Raw genomic sequence first — 16,702 nt, forward strand, 5'->3', positions numbered from 1 at the left:
GAATAGACATGATGTTCTTTAATGTTCTTCTCTTTCTGAATAGACATGATGTTCTTTGTAATGTTCTTCTCTGTCTGAATAGACATGATGTTCTTTGTAATGTTCTCTGTCTGAATAGACATGATGTTCTTTGTAATGTTCTTCTCTGTCTGAATAGACATGATGTTCTTTGTAATGTTCTCTGTCTGAATAGACATGATGTTCTTTGTAATGTTCTTCTCTGTCTGAATAGACATGATGTTATTTGTAATGTTCTTCTCTTTCTGAATAGACATGATGTTCTTTGTAATGTTCTTCTCTGTCTGAATAGACATGATGTTCTTTGTAATGTTATTTTCTGTCTGAATAGACATTATGTTCTTTGTAATGTTCTTCTCTTTCTGAATAGACATGATGTTCTTCTCTGTCTGAATAGACATGATGTTCTTTGTAATGTTCTTCTCTGTCTGAATAGACATGATGTTCTTTGTAATGTTCTTCTCTTTCTGAATAGACATGATGTTCTTTGTTTTATTTTTTTATTTTTTATTTTTTTATTTCACCTTTATTTAACCAGGTAGGCTAGTTGAGAACAAGTTCTCATTTGCAACTGCGACCTGGCCAAGATAAAGCAAAGCAGTGTGAACAGGTACAGGTACAGTTTAATAGAGAGCCCTCAGTAACCAAGGTACAGTTTAATAGAGAGCCCTCAGTAACCAAGGTACAGTTTAATATAGAGCCCTCAGTAACCAAGGTACAGTACAGTTTAATAGAGAGCCCTCAGTAACCAAGGTACAGTTTAATAGAGAGCCCTCAGTAACCAAGGTACAGTTTAATAGAGAGCCCTCAGTAACCAAGGTACAGTTTAATAGAGAGCCCTCAGTAACCAAGGTACAGTTTAATATAGAGCCCTCAGTAACCAAGGTACAGTACAGTTTAATAGAGAGCCCTCAGTAACCAAGGTACAGTTTAATAGAGAGCCCTCAGTAACCAAGGTACAGTTTAATAGAGAGCCCTCAGTAACCAAGGTACAGTTTAATAGAGAGCCCTCAGTAACCAAGGTACAGTTTAATAGAGAGCCCTCAGTAACCAAGGTACAGTTTAATAGAGAGCCCTCAGTAACCAAGGTACAGTACAGTTTAATAGAGAGCCCTCAGTAACCAAGGTACAGTTTAATAGAGAGCCCTCAGTAACCAAGGTACAGTTTAATAGAGAGCCCTCAGTAACCAAGGTACAGTTTAATAGAGAGCCCTCAGTAACCAAGGTACAGTTTAATAGAGAGCCCTCAGTAACCAAGGTACAGTTTAATAGAGAGCCCTCAGTAACCAAGGTACAGTTTAATAGAGAGCCCTCAGTAACCAAGGTACAGTTTAATATAGAGCCCTCAGTAACCAAGGTACAGTTTAATAGAGAGCCCTCAGTAACCAAGGTACAGTTTAATAGAGAGCCCTCAGTAACCAAGGTACAGTTTAATAGAGAGCCCTCAGTAACCAAGGTACAGTTTAATAGAGAGCCCTCAGTAACCAAGGTACAGTTTAATATAGAGCCCTCAGTAACCAAGGTACAGTTTAATAGAGAGCCCTCAGTAACCAAGGTACAGTTTAATAGAGAGCCCTCAGTAACCAAGGTACAGTTTAATAGAGAGCCCTCAGTAACCAAGGTACAGTTTAATAGAGAGCCCTCTATAACCAAGGTACAGTTTAATAGAGAGCCCTCAATAACCAAGGTACAGTTTAATATAGAGTCCTCTATAACCAAGGTACAGTTTAATAGAGAGCCCTCAGTAACCAAGGTACAGTTTAATAGAGAGCCCTCAGTAACCAAGGTACAGTTTAATATAGAGGCCTCAATAACCAAGGTACAGTTTAATATAGAGTCCTCTATAACCAAGGTACAGTTTAATATAGAGTCCTCTATAACCAAGGTACAGTTTAATAGAGAGCCCTCAGTAACCAAGGTACAGTTTAATAGAGAGCCCTCAGTAACCAAGGTACAGTTTAATAGAGAGCCCTCTATAACCAAGGTACAGTTTAATAGAGAGCCCTCAGTAACCAAGGTACAGTTTAATAGAGAGCCCTCAGTAACCAAGGTACAGTTTAATAGAGAGCCCTCAGTTACCAAGGTACAGTTTAATATAGAGCCCTCAGTAACCAAGGTACAGTTTAATAGAGAGCCCTCAATAACCAAGGTACAGTTTAATAGAGAGCCCTCAGTAACCAAGGTACAGTTTAATATAGAGCCCTCAGTAACCAAGGTACAGTTTAATAGAGAGCCCTCAGTAACCAAGGTACAGTTTAATAGAGAGCCCTCAGTAACCAAGGTACAGTTTAATAGAGAGCCCTCAGTAACCAAGGTACAGTTTAATATAGAGCCCTCAGTAACCAAGGTACAGTTTAATAGAGAGCCCTCAGTAACCAAGGTACAGTTTAATAGAGAGCCCTCAGTAACCAAGGTACAGTTTAATAGAGAGCCCTCAGTAACCAAGGTACAGTTTAATAGAGAGCCCTCAGTAACCAAGGTACAGTTTAATAGAGAGCCCTCTATAACCAAGGTACAGTACACTCAGCCATGCTGTTAATCCTGAAATACATTTACAGTTTATTAATGCATTATGCATTATTGAGTGACACACTAAAGACTCAACCATTCCTGTATTGACTTTGTAATGTTATTTTTCTGTCTGAATAGACATGATGTTCTTCTCTGTCTGAATAGACATGATGTTCTTCTCTTTCTGAATAGACATGATGTTCTTCTCTGTCTGAATAGACATGATGTTCTTTGTAATGTTCTTCTCTGTCTGAATAGACATGATGTTCTTCTCTGTCTGAATAGACATGATGTTCTTCGTAATGTTCTTCTCTGTCTGAATAGACATGATGTTCTTCTCTGTCTGAATAGACTTGATGTTCTTTGTAATGTTCTTCTCTGTCTGAATAGACATGATGTTCTTCTCTGTCTGAATAGACTTGATGTTCTTTGTAATGTTCTTCTCTGTCTGAATAGACATGATGTTCTTCGTAATGTTCTTTTCTGTCTGAATAGACATGATGTTCTTCTCTGTCTGAATAGACTTGATGTTCTTTGTAATGTTCTTCTCTGTCTGAATAGACATGATGTTCTTCTCTGTCTGAATAGACATGATGTTCTTCATAATGTTCTTCTCTGTCTGAATAGACATGATGTTCTTCTCTGTCTGAATAGACATGATGTTCTTCGTAATGTTCTTCTCTGTCTGAATAGACATGATGTTCTTTGTAATGTTCTTCTCTGTCTGAATAGACATGATGTTCTTTGTAATGTTCTTCTCTTTCTGAATAGACATGATGTTCTTTGTAATGTTCTTCTCTTTCTGAATAGACATGATGTTCTTTGTAATGTTATTTTCTGTCTGAATAGACATGATGTTCTTCTCTGTCTGAATAGACTTGATGTTCTTTGTAATGTTCTTCTCTGTCTGAATAGACATGGAGACATGGAGACATGGAGTGAGAGAAATATAGTCAGTGACTACAAATGAGTTGTTCTGTATGTGAGGTTATAACATGTGTGCGCGCCATTGCAGACGGAGAGGGCTCTGCCGTGTGTGAGATCGTCCACGTCAAGTCCGAGTCAGAAGGACGGCCGGAGAGGACATTCCACCTGTGCTGCAGGTGAGCCTCCTGACCCAACTGATAGAATGTTTATCAGTCCTGACTGAAGACAACATTGGCATTAAGTCACTGATTTACTTTGGAACCACCCTCAATATCTTTTAATCGTTTAAATGTTGTTTTTTTCTTCTTCATATTTAATTAATTAATTAATATAGTGACTTTCCAGATGCCCAAAGCACTAAGAGGGGAAGCTCCTTGATGCTGATTAATGCTGTGGCTGTTGACCTATATACAGTTGAAGTCGGAAGTTTACATACACCTTAGCCAAATAAATTTTTCACAATTCTTGACATTGAATCCTCGTAAAAATAAAAATAAATCCCTGTTTTAGGTCAGTTAGGATCACCACTTTATTTTAAGAATGTGAAATGTCAGAATAATAGTAGAGAGAGTGATTTATTTGAGCTTTTATTTCTTTCATCACATTCCCAGTGGGTACATACACTCAATTAGTATTTGGTAGCATTGCCTTTAAATTGCTTAACTTGGGTCAAACGTTTCGGGTAGCCTTCTACAATAAGTTGGGTGAATTTTGGCCCATTCCTCTTTTTTTAATGGCGGTTTTGGAGCAGTGGCTTCTTCCTTGCTGAGCGGCCTTTCAGGTTATGTCGATATAGGGCTCGTTTTACTGTGGATATAGATACTTTTGTATCGGTTTCCTCCAGCATCTTCACAAGGTCCTTTGCTGTTGTTCTGGGATTGATTTGCACTTTTCGTACCAAAGTACGTTAATATCTATGAGACAGAACGCGTCTTCTTCCTGAGCGGTATGACGGCTGCGTGGTCCCATGGTGTTTATACTTGCATACTATTGTTTGTACAGATGAACGTGGTACCTTCAGGCGTTTGGAAATTGCTCCCAAGGATGAACCAGACTTGTGGAGGTCTACAATTTTTTTTCTGAGATCTTGGCTGATTTCTTCTGATTTTCCCATGATATCAAGCAAAGAGGCACTGAGTTTGAAGGTAGGCCTTGAAATACATCCACCTGCAATTGACTCAAATGGTGTCAATTAGCCAATCAGAAACTTCTAAAGCCATGACATAATTTTCTGGAATATTCCAACCTGTTTAAAGGCACAGACAACTTAGTGTTTTGTAAACTTCTGTCCCACTGGAATTGTGATACAGTAAATTATAAGTGAAATAATCTGTCTGTAAACAATTGTTGGACTTGTGTCATGCACAAAGTAGATGTCCTAACCGACTCGCCAAAACTATAGTTTGTTAACAAGAAATTTGTGGAATGGTTGAAAAACTAGTTTTAATGACTCCAACCTAAGTGTATGTAAACTTCCGACTTCAACTGTTTGTCTTATTAACCATCTGAGAATGTTTTTAATTATCCAACAAATTAAACCAATCAAATCCATGTTTATTTGTCACATGGCCCGAGTACAACGCTTGTAGTCCTTACCGTGAAATGTTTACTTACAAGCCCTTAACCAACAGTGCAGTTCAATAAATAAAAATGTAATAAAAAGTAACACAATAAAATAACAGTACCGAGTCAATGTGTGGGGATACAGGTTAGTAATGAGACTATATACAGGGGGGTACCGGTACCGAGTCAATGTGTGGGGATACAGGTTAGTAATGAGACTATATACAGGGGGGTACCGGTACCGAGTCAATGTGTGGGGATACAGGTTAGTAATGAGACTATATACAGGGGGGTACCGGTACCGAGTCAATGTGTGGGGATACAGGTTAGTAATGAGACTATATACAGGGGGGTACCGGTACCGAGTCAATGTGTGGGGATACAGGTTAGTAATGAGACTATATACAGGGGGGTACCGGTACCGAGTCAATGTGTGGGGATACAGGTTAGTAATGAGACTATATACAGGGGGGTACCGGTACCGAGTCAATGTGTGGGGATACAGGTTAGTAATGAGACTATATACAGGGGGGTACCGGTACCGAGTCAATGTGTGGGGATACAGGTTAGTAATGAGACTATATACAGGGGGGTACCGGTACCGAGTCAATGTGTGGGGATACAGGTTAGTAATGAGACTATATACAGGGGGGTACCGGTACCGAGTCAATGTGTGGGGATACAGGTTAGTAATGAGACTATATACAGGGGGGTACCGGTACCGAGTCAATGTGTGGGGATACAGGTTAGTAATGAGACTATATACAGGGGGGTACCGGTACCGAGTCAATGTGTGGGGATACAGGTTAGTAATGAGACTATATACAGGGGGGTACCGGTACCGAGTCAATGTGTGGGGATACAGGTTAGTAATGAGACTATATACAGGGGGGTACCGGTACCGAGTCAATGTGTGGGGATACAGGTTAGTAATGAGACTATATACAGGGGGGTACTGGTACAGAGTCAATGTGTGGGGATACAGGTTAGTAATGAGACTATATACAGGGGGGTACCGGTACCGAGTCAATGTGTGGGGATACAGGTTAGTAATGAGACTATATACAGGGGGGTACCGGTACCGAGTCAATGTGTGGGGATACAGGTTAGTAATGAGACTATATACAGGGGGGTACCGGTACCGAGTCAATGTGTGGGGATACAGGTTAGTAATGAGACTATATACAGGGGGGTACCGGTACCGAGTCAATGTGTGGGGATACAGGTTAGTAATGAGACTATATACAGGGGGGTACCGGTACCGAGTCAATGTGTGGGGATACAGGTTAGTAATGAGACTATATACAGGGGGGTACCGGTACCGAGTCAATGTGTGGGGATACAGGTTAGTAATGAGACTATATACAAGGGGGGTACCGGTACCGAGTCAATGTGTGGGGATACAGGTTAGTAATGAGACTATATACAGGGGGGTACCGGTACCGAGTCAATGTGTGGGGATACAGGTTAGTAATGAGACTATATACAGGGGGTACTGGTACAGAGTCAATGTGGAGGCTATATACAGGGGGTACCAGTACAGAGTCAATGTGGAGGCTATATACAGGGGTTACCGGTACAGAGTCAATGTGTGGGGATACAGGTTAGTAATGAGACTATATACAGGGGGTACCGGTACCGAGTCAATGTGTGGGGATACAGGTTAGTAATGAGACTATATACAGGGGGGTACCGGTACCGAGTCAATGTGTGGGGATACAGGTTAGTAATGAGACTATATACAGGGGGTACTGGTACAGAGTCAATGTGGAGGCTATATACAGGGGGTACCGGTACAGAGTCAATGTGGAGGCTATATACAGGGGTTACCGGTACAGAGTCAATGTGTGGGGATACAGGTTAGTAATGAGACTATATACAGGGGGTACCGGTACCGAGTCAATGTGTGGGGATACAGGTTAGTAATGAGACTATATACAGGGGGGTACCGGTACCGAGTCAATGTGTGGGGATACAGGTTAGTAATGAGACTATATACAGGGGGGTACCGGTACCGAGTCAATGTGTGGGGATACAGGTTAGTAATGAGACTATATACAGGGGGGTACCGGTACCGAGTCAATGTGTGGGGATACAGGTTAGTAATGAGACTATATACAGGGGGGTACCGGTACCGAGTCAATGTGTGGGGATACAGGTTAGTAATGAGACTATATACAGGGGGGTACCGGTACCGAGTCAATGTGTGGGGATACAGGTTAGTAATGAGACTATATACAGGGGGGTACCGGTACCGAGTCAATGTGTGGGGATACAGGTTAGTAATGAGACTATATACAAGGGGGGTACCGGTACCGAGTCAATGTGTGGGGATACAGGTTAGTAATGAGACTATATACAGGGGGGTACCGGTACCGAGTCAATGTGTGGGGATACAGGTTAGTAATGAGACTATATACAGGGGGGTACCGGTACCGGTACCGAGTCAATGTGTGGGGATACAGGTTAGTAATGAGACTATATACAGGGGGGTACCGGTACCGAGTCAATGTGTGGGGATACAGGTTAGTAATGAGACTATATACAGGGGGTACTGGTACAGAGTCAATGTGGAGGCTATTTACAGGGGGTACCGGTACAGAGTCAATGTGGAGGCTATATACAGGGGTTACCGGTACAGAGTCAATGTGTGGGGATACAGGTTAGTAATGAGACTATATACAGGGGGTACCGGTACCGAGTCAATGTGTGGGGATACAGGTTAGTAATGAGACTATATACAGGGGGGTACCGGTACCGAGTCAATGTGTGGGGATACAGGTTAGTAATGAGACTATATACAGGGGGTACTGGTACAGAGTCAATGTGGAGGCTATATACAGGGGTTACCGGTACAGAGTCAATGTGTGGGGATACAGGTTAGTAATGAGACTATATACAGGGGGGTACCGGTACCGAGTCAATGTGTGGGGATACAGGTTAGTAATGAGACTATATACAGGGGGGTACCGGTACCGAGTCAATGTGTGGGGATACAGGTTAGTAATGAGACTATATACAGGGGGGTACCGGTACCGAGTCAATGTGTGGGGATACAGGTTAGTAATGAGACTATATACAGGGGGTACTGGTACAGAGTCAATGTGGAGGCTATATACAGGGGGTACCGGTACAGAGTCAATGTGGAGGCTATATACAGGGGTTACCGGTACAGAGTCAATGTGTGGGGATACAGGTTAGTAATGAGACTATATACAGGGGGTACTGGTACAGAGTCAGTGTGTGGGGATACAGGTTAGTAATGAGACTATATACAGGGGGTACCGGTACCGAATCAATGTGTGGGGATACAGGTTAGTAATGAGACTATATACAGGGGTTACCGGTACCGAATCAATGTGTGGGGATACAGGTTAGTAATGAGACTATATACAGGGGGTACTGGTACAGAGTCAGTGTGTGGGGATACAGGTTAGTCGAGGTAATTATACATAGATAATAAACAGTGAGTAGCAGCAGTGTAAAAACAGAAGGGGGGGGGGGGGGGGGGGGGTCAATGTGAATAGGCCGGGTGGCCATTTAATTCATTGTTCATCAGTCTTATGACTTGGGGGTAGAAGCTGTTAAGGAGCCCTTTGGACCTAGACTTGGTGCTCTGGTACCGCTTGCCGTGCAGTAACAGAGAGAACAGTCTATGACTTTAGGTTCCTCTGACACCGCCTGGTATATAGATCCTGTATGGCAGGAAGCCCTGCTACAGTGATGTACTGGGCCGTAGGGCACTACCCTCTGTAGCGTCTTACGGTCGGATGCCGAGCAGTTGCCGTACCAGGCGGTGATGCAACCCGTCTGGATGCTCTCGATGGTGCAGCTGTATAACTTTTTGAGGATCTGGGAACCCCATGCCAAATCTTTTCAAATCTCTCTTTCGTCCAGTTCTGTGGACAGTAAGCAGGACTTCCTGAAGACAGTCCACTCCATCTTAAGAGATAAACAACGACGTCAGCTGATGAAGACAGAGTCTCTACCTCCCAACCAGCAGTACGTTCCCTTCGGAGGCAAACGCCTCTGTGCCCTGAAGGGAGCCAGACCTGCCATGAACAGAGCAGGTAGGTGCTGTCGGGAGGGAAGAGGCGTGTGGGGGGGAGGGGGGGGGGGGGGGGGGGGGGGGATTGTGGATTATGTGATTGGACGTGGGTCGTCTGTGTGCTTGTGTCAGTGTGTGATTTAAAGCAGGTAACCGCTAACAGCTAGCTTACGTGGTGTATATTTTATATGTCATCTATTGACGTTGTTATCTAATCCATTCATCCCACTGAAACCTTGATGTCTGTTTCTCTTCCTTCTGCAGAGTCAGACCCGGCGAGGACCCTGGGTCGGAGGAAACTGGTGAGGAACCGTTTCACTATCGACACAGACATCGTCTTCGACGGCGAGCCGGACCAGGAGTCCCCTCTGTCTCCACTGTCTTCCGAAGAGCCTGATGGACAGGGACAAAGGGAAGGACAGGGAAAGGAATGGGGGGAGGTGCAGGCAGGGGATACAGACCGCTGGGTGGAGGAGCAGATTGACCTGGAGCACTACGAGGCGCAGCAGGAGGCGCAGCAGGAGAAGGAGGTGAAAGGAAGAGGAGACGTTAAAGAAACAGAGATCCTTAGTGGTGATGATGATTTCTGCCTGTCTGTCAGAGGACCCTCCACTGAATCACTGTCCAACACAGACCTAGATGGGCCTATCGGGGCCCTGTCCCTGGGAGAGGAAGGCCAAGATAGGGGCCCTAAACACCCCCAGCCCCAGGGAGCCATGGGGACCACCACCCCAGGGATGAGACTTTCCCACCTGGGGAAGCAGTGTGGCCTATCTGGGATGAGTGTGGATGACCAGGGGGCTAGGGAGGAAGGTGAGGACATCTGGCTACGCAGGGAGAACTGTCCCCCGGACTCAGGGGGTCAGACACTACAGAGCTAGACTACAAGATCAGCAGATAGTTACAGACAGTGTGTCTCACCACTCAGACAGAGAGCTTTATACGAGTTACAAATGGCACCTTTTTCCCTATTTGGGGCCCATAAGGTTCTGGTCGAAAGTAGTGCACTATATAGGGAATAGGGCCCTGTCTAAAGCAGTGCACTATATAGGGAATAGGGTTCTATAGGGCTCTGGTCTAAAGTGGTGCACTATATAGGGAATAGGGCTCTGGTCTAAAGTAGTGCACTATATAGGGAATAGGGTTATATAGGGCCCTGGTCTAAAGTAGTACACTATATATAGGGAATAGGGTTCTATAGGGCTCTGGTCTAAAGTAGTGCACTATATAGGGAATAGGGTTCTATAGGGCCCTGGTCTAAAGGGTGCCATTTGGGAAGCATCCATGAGCTTCAAGAAATAATCAGTAAGCAATCAATCAATCAATCAATCCCCACCCATCAATATTACATGTGCATAGATATGCATGGCACAGCTACTTCAAGCTGCTATATCGACTCCTTGTCAGTGTACTTGAATGCCTTGTTGTGTACAGATACACAAGCTGAAGCCCTCCAATGGGAGCAATACTGGAATACAGGGAGGGGAGGGGTCTTATTGAATCAACCAATCATACGGAGACATGGAGGGGTCTTATCCAATCATATGGTGATGTGGAGGTCAAACTGTGAGAGACTGACTGGCTGGCTGGCTGGCTCACTGTCTGACAGTACAATCATGGACCCTAATCAATACTGTTGCTTGGCATGGTTTGCACATTGGGGCAGATACCAGGTGGTACTATAGGTTCCTGCACATTGGGGCAGATACCAGGGGGTACTATAGGTTCCTGCACATTGGGGCAGATACCAGGGGGTACTATAGGTTCCTGCACATTGGGGCAGATACCAGGGGGTACTATAGGTTCCTGCACATTGGGGCAGATACCAGGGGGTACTATAGGTTCCTGCCCATTGGGGCAGATACCAGCGGGTAATATAGGTTCCTGCACATTGGGGCAGATACCAGGGGGTACTATAGGTTCCTGCACATTGGGGCAGATACCAGGGGGTACTATAGGTTCCTGCACATTGGGGCAGATACCAGGGGGTACTATAGGTTCCTGCACATTGGGGCAGATACCAGGGGGTACTATAGGTTCCTGCACATTGTTGTCAAGTGTGCGTATTTGTTTTGAAACGCAGCGTCGTGACTATAACTACTGTTCCAAGAAGGAGGGAAACGAGGTACAACACACTATGGGGAGTCGCTCTTCAGGGTGAAGGATCTAGAATCACGCCTGACAAGGCCAATTTACATCCTCTCCTTGCTGGAAGCCACACCTTCCACAGGTGATAAGCGTGAGGCTCAGATTAATTCCTTCAACTTAATACCGCTCTTTACCGAGCCCAGGAACGGGCGGTGCAGGGCCAAACAGGTGTTGTACCTCGTTTCCCTCCTTCAGAGAACAGTAGTTATAGTCATAACGTTACGTTCCTTTCCAGTCAGTCAACTTCGGTACAACATATAATCCCTCCCCAAGCCAACCCTAACGGATACTAAATGAACCTGACCCCCACCAGATGCGGCAGTCTGGGTGTTACACACACGGTGCGCTGCCTAGTGACTTCCCCTTGTCCCCCGGGTCTCAGCCGTAAGCACACTGTGTGACATCCAAGCGATAAAACCTCACAAGTGTGTGGTGATGCCCAACTATCTCCTATAGTCAACACTTTAAACACCAGCCGACACGTTGCCAGACTCCCGGTGGAGTGGGCACGTACACCGCGCTAGGTAACCCCTTGCTGCTATATGCCAGAGAGAGAGAGATCCCCCACAATCCAGTGGGAGAGACGCTGCTTAGAGAGCGTCCTGCTGGATTAGCAAAACAGAAAAAACAACAATATGCTGGTCACATGACCCAGGCCCGTTCAATATACGTGAAGTGAAGTTCGCACCGGACACACGGCATGTAACCTCCGTTGCTCTTCAGAAAGCAAACAGAGGAGGCTGAAAAGGGAAATAGCTCATAAGCTAAGGATCTGTAGGACATGTCGGAGAAAAGGGCGCATTTGGACCTTAAGAGTCGCTCGGGGGGGGGGGGGGGGGGGGGGACTGAGGTTGAAGGTTGAGGCCGAGTCTGCATCTCTCACATGGGTAGGCAGACCATTCCATAAAAATGGAGCTCTATAGGAGAAAGCCCTGCCTCCAGCTGTTTGCTTAGAAATTCTAGGGACAATTAGGAGGCCTGCGTCTTGTGACCGTAGCGTGTAGGTATGTACGGCAGGACCAAATCAGAGAGATAGGTAGGAGCAAGCCCATGTAAATGCTTTGTAGGTTAGCAGTAAAACCTTGAAATCAACCCTTGACTTAACAGAAAACCAGTGTAGGGAGGCTAGCACTGGAGTAATATGATATTTTTTGGGGGTTCTAGTCAGGATTCTAGCAGCCGTATTTAGCACTAACTGAAGTTTATTTAGTGCTTTATCCGGGTAGCTGGAAAGTAGAGCGTTGCAGTAGTCTAACCTAGAAGTGACAAAAGCATGGATATATTTGTTGAACCTCTTCCATATCTGGTCAACAGCAGTACACTGTCGGAGGTTCCGGGTAAGTCTCTTTTTGAAAAGATGTTGAAAGGGGGCCACACCCATCCAGATCGTTGAAAGGGGGCCACACCCACCCAGAACGTTGAAAAGGGGCCACACCCATCCAGATCGTTGAAAGGGGGCCACACCCATCCAGATCGTTGAAAAGGGGCCACCCATCCAGATCGTTGAAAAGGGGCCACACCCATCCAGATCGTTGAAAGGGGGCCACACCCATCCAGATCGTTGAAAGAGGGCCCACCCATCCAGATCGTTGAAAGAGGGCCCACCCATCCAGATCGTTGAAAGAGGGCCCACCCATCCAGATCGTTGAAAGAGGGCCCACCCATCCAGATCGTTGAAAGAGGGCCCACCCACCCAGATCGTTGAAAGAGGGCCCACCCACCCAGATCGTTGAAAGAGGGCCCACCCACCCAGATCGTTGAAAAGGGGCCCACCCATGCAGCATCTTTTTTTTTTATTCAAACCTTATTTTACCAGGTAAGTTGACTGAGAACACGTTCTCATTTACAGCAATGACCTGGGGAATAGTTACAGGCGAGAGGAGGGGGATGAATGAGTCAATTGGAAGCTCGGGATGATTAGGTGGCCATGATGGTATGAAGGGCAGATTGGGAATATAGCCAGGACACTGGTTTAGCTAATTAAGGGTTGGACATGGTTGTTGTCAGTTCTTCTATGAAATCTGGAAACGGGTAGGTGGCACTTGACTGTGGGGCCAGGTACTTCCCACCGAACCTTGATGACTTCTGCCGCGGGGGTTGAACACGGCCACTTCACCTCCAAATGCATAGCCGCCCTGCGGCACAGTTCTGTTACCTCTATTCCCGTAGCGTGAGGAGGTTGCGGTCCCGGAACTAAGTCCTCTTCGTCATCCGAGAAACTCCCGGAGCGACAAGAGACACCAAGAGACACCAAGTCGTCATCCAAACCTGGGCCCTGTATGTAACCAACCGTCTCACTTATCCCCCTGTATTAATGCTAGTTCCACCTGTTCCGACGACAGTCCCAAGTCTCTCTCCATTTCCTGCACCTCAGTCCCAGCCGGTGTGTCGGCATCTGGGAAGGGAAAGTTGCCATCGGTAACACTAAGCTTCCTCAAGAATTCTACATGTATTTCCAGGGAGTTCGCCCGCAGTACGTGGCGATGGGCACTGAAATGATCTTTCAGAGAGATACTATAACCGTGTGATTGGGGGACAGATTTTAGTTGGCGCAATGTAACGTCTCGCTTTCTAATTTTTTGTTTTAGTAGCCTGAATCGGTCCGGTTCACATCGAGGTGAAAGAGCGGAATAATTGAAGGTATGAATCCGAGCCTCGCGCTTGTCACCTGTGGAAAGTCGGCGCTATTTCATCGGCCCTGTCAGGCGCGATCGTAGATCCTTCAACCGAAGTCGCGAGAGTGCGACTCCCCGTAGTATGTTGAACCGAAGTTGACTGACACAAAGGGAACCTTGTCTGAGAGACAGCTTTTGTACCATAGTATATTATCTGAATCCTTCCACAGATCCAAGGTTTGAGGACAGCCTAGTCAAGTCTTGCAAAGTTTACTAATAGGTGTGTTTTCATTTTTATTCTAGCAACACAGATGCGTTTTTTTTTGGGGAGCAATTTTACTTTCTTCGTTTTGTATATAATTTTGACTTCCTGTTTTGAAAAACCGAAACCAGGCTTGGCTAGCTTTTTAGTCTTACAACTATTTGGTTTGTTCTCTGATGACATAGAAGAGAAGAATGATGTTTTATTTACCCGGTCTTCACTGAGGCTAAGGGAATTGTGTTTTCAAATTAACAAAATCCTGTTTTACTTGAATTGTCATATTATTCATTTGTAATCTTTTTTTCTGTCTTGTTTGTTGTTTGTTGGTCATCCTTTACGGCTCTTCATTCCACCGGTTCTGATTACTACATTATCTTTGTGAATAATAACTATCTCCGTGCACATTTTTGCTGTTAGACAACTTGCACATGCATTCAATAGTCTTTTTTTTTCTGTTAAGAAATTAATTTCTTGCAGTTCTCTGTTTGTTCACCACCGATAATGCACTATCAATAGCCTTGATTTTATTTATTCATCTAGTGAATTGGTGTTGATGATATTTGCCACCACAACAGACCCCCCCCCCCCCCCCCCCCCTAATCAAGATGGCGAATATGTGTAAACATAAATCCTCCAATCATAGTATTAATAATTATAATACCTGTGAAACAACCCAGTGTGCTACTAAGACTGCATTTTTATTACTCTGTATGTAAATAGTATAATGTGTTTATCATATCAAATAAATTGGTTTCCTACTTGTCATTTACAGCACTGTACGGTTGTTTTCAGTCGTGGTTTGGTTCAACTTCAGCTTCTAGTGGGTATCTATGGACTGTGAAATGTTGTAGAGAACCGTTTTGTCGAGAGACAGAGAGAAAATAAACATTTATGTCCAATGTGCCCAGACATGTCTGGGGGGAAAAAAGCTAATTCTGAGAAAAATCTTCCTCTGTGTGATCCGGAAAGAGGGAGAAGACCACACACACCGTGATAAAGACCACACACACCGTGATAAAGACCACACACACCGTGATAAAGAGAAGGCCACACACACCGTGATAAAGACCACACACACTGTGATAAAGACCACACACACCGTGATAAAGGCCACACACACCGTGATAAAGACCACACACACCGTGATAAAGGCCACACACACCGTGATAAAGAGAAGGCCACACACACCGTGATAAAGACCACACACACCGTGATAAAGACCACACACACCGTGATAAAGGCCACACACACCGTGATAAAGAGAAGGCCACACACACCGTGATAAAGACCACACACACCGTGATAAAGACCACACACACTGTGATAAAGAGAAGGCCACACACACCGTGATAAAGAGAAGACCACACACACCGTGATAAAGACCACACACACCGTGATAAAGAGAAGACCACACACACCGTGATAAAGACCACACACACCGTGATAAAGAGAAGACCACACACACCGTGATAAAGACCACACACACCGTGATAAAGAGAAGGCCACACACACCGTGATAAAGACCACACACACCGTGATAAAGAGAAGACCACACACACCGTGATAAAGAGAAGGCCACACACACCGTGATAAAGAGAAGACCACACACACTGTGATAAAGAGAAGACCACACACACCGTGATAAAGAGAAGACCACACACACCGTGATAAAGAGAAGGCCACACACACCGTGATAAAGAGAAGACCACACACACTGTGATAAAGAGAAGACCACACACACCGTGATAAAGAGAAGACCACACACACTGTGATAAAGAGAAGGCCACACACACCGTGATAAAGAGAAGACCACACACACCGTGATAAAGACCACACACACTGTGATAAAGAGAAGGCCACACCGTTTCAGAACAGCAGGTGAAAAGCAGAACCGTTGTAAACTGACTTTCAAGACCTCGGAGCAGCCGCTGAAGTCAGACATGCTCGGACAAGCACAGTCAGTGACGGATGACAAGAGAGAGATAGATGGGAGCCCGAGGTGAGAGGAGGTCTGTTGCATGGGGCCATTCTGAACACGAGGCCAACCTGTCTCGTTGAGTAGCTGCCAAACTGTAGCAGCGTGATTGTCCTGCTTACAGGAGGAAAATGAAAAGAACGGGTCAGGTCTCTGGAGGGGAAAGACTGAGGCGAGGGAGAGGGACAGGGAGGAGGAGAGGGACAGGGAGGAGGAGGAGAGGGACAGGGAGGAGGAGGAGAGGGACAGGGAGGAGGAGGAGAGGGACAGGCAGGGGGAAAGAAGGACAGGGAGGAGGAGGAGAGGGACAGGGAGGTGGAGAGGGACAGGCAGGAGGAAAGGAGGACAGGCAGGAGGAAAGGAGGACAGGCAGGTGGAGAGGGACATGGAGGTGGAGAGGGACAGGCAGGAGGAGAGGGACAGGCAGAAGGACAGGCAGGAGGAAAGGAGGACAGGCAGGAGGAAAGGGATGGGGAGAGGGAGAGGAGGACAGGCAGGAGGATAGGCAAGGAGGAGAGGGACAGGCAGGAGGAAAGGGACGTGGAGGAGGAGAGGGACGTGGAGGTGGAGAGGGACAGGCAGGAGGAGAGGGACGTGGAGGTGGAGAGGGACATGGAGATGGAGAGGGACACTGA

The 16,702-nt window shown here is 45.6% G+C and overlaps 1 protein-coding gene and 2 long non-coding RNA genes across 5 annotated transcripts in view; all 3 read left to right on the forward strand.

The window, feature by feature from the left end:
- Positions 1–10,168, forward strand: part of LOC110503436 (T-lymphoma invasion and metastasis-inducing protein 1) — an 83,946-nt gene extending 73,778 nt beyond the window's left edge. For all 3 annotated transcript variants that reach the window (XM_036961693.1, XM_036961695.1, XM_036961694.1), the window contains exons 26-28: positions 3,545–3,632; positions 8,917–9,089; positions 9,332–10,168. In XM_036961693.1, the coding sequence (XP_036817588.1) occupies positions 3,545–3,632; positions 8,917–9,089; positions 9,332–9,948 (878 nt within the window). In that variant the 3' untranslated portion in view covers positions 9,949–10,168. The remainder of the gene's footprint in view (positions 1–3,544; positions 3,633–8,916; positions 9,090–9,331) is intronic.
- A 56-nt stretch (positions 10,169–10,224) lies between these two features.
- LOC118944100 lies at positions 10,225–11,843 on the forward strand. The gene is made up of 2 exons (XR_005039408.1): positions 10,225–11,064; positions 11,104–11,843. It is a non-coding gene; the product is annotated as an uncharacterized LOC118944100 (long non-coding RNA).
- A 527-nt stretch (positions 11,844–12,370) lies between these two features.
- On the forward strand, positions 12,371–14,855 carry LOC118944094. Its single transcript, XR_005039399.1, has 2 exons — positions 12,371–13,385; positions 13,463–14,855. It is a non-coding gene; the product is annotated as an uncharacterized LOC118944094 (long non-coding RNA).
- The last annotated feature ends 1,847 nt before the right edge of the window (positions 14,856–16,702 follow it).

This window comes from Oncorhynchus mykiss, chromosome 24 (assembly GCF_013265735.2).
Source record: "Oncorhynchus mykiss isolate Arlee chromosome 24, USDA_OmykA_1.1, whole genome shotgun sequence".
NCBI classification, from domain to species: Eukaryota; Metazoa; Chordata; class Actinopteri; order Salmoniformes; family Salmonidae; genus Oncorhynchus; species Oncorhynchus mykiss.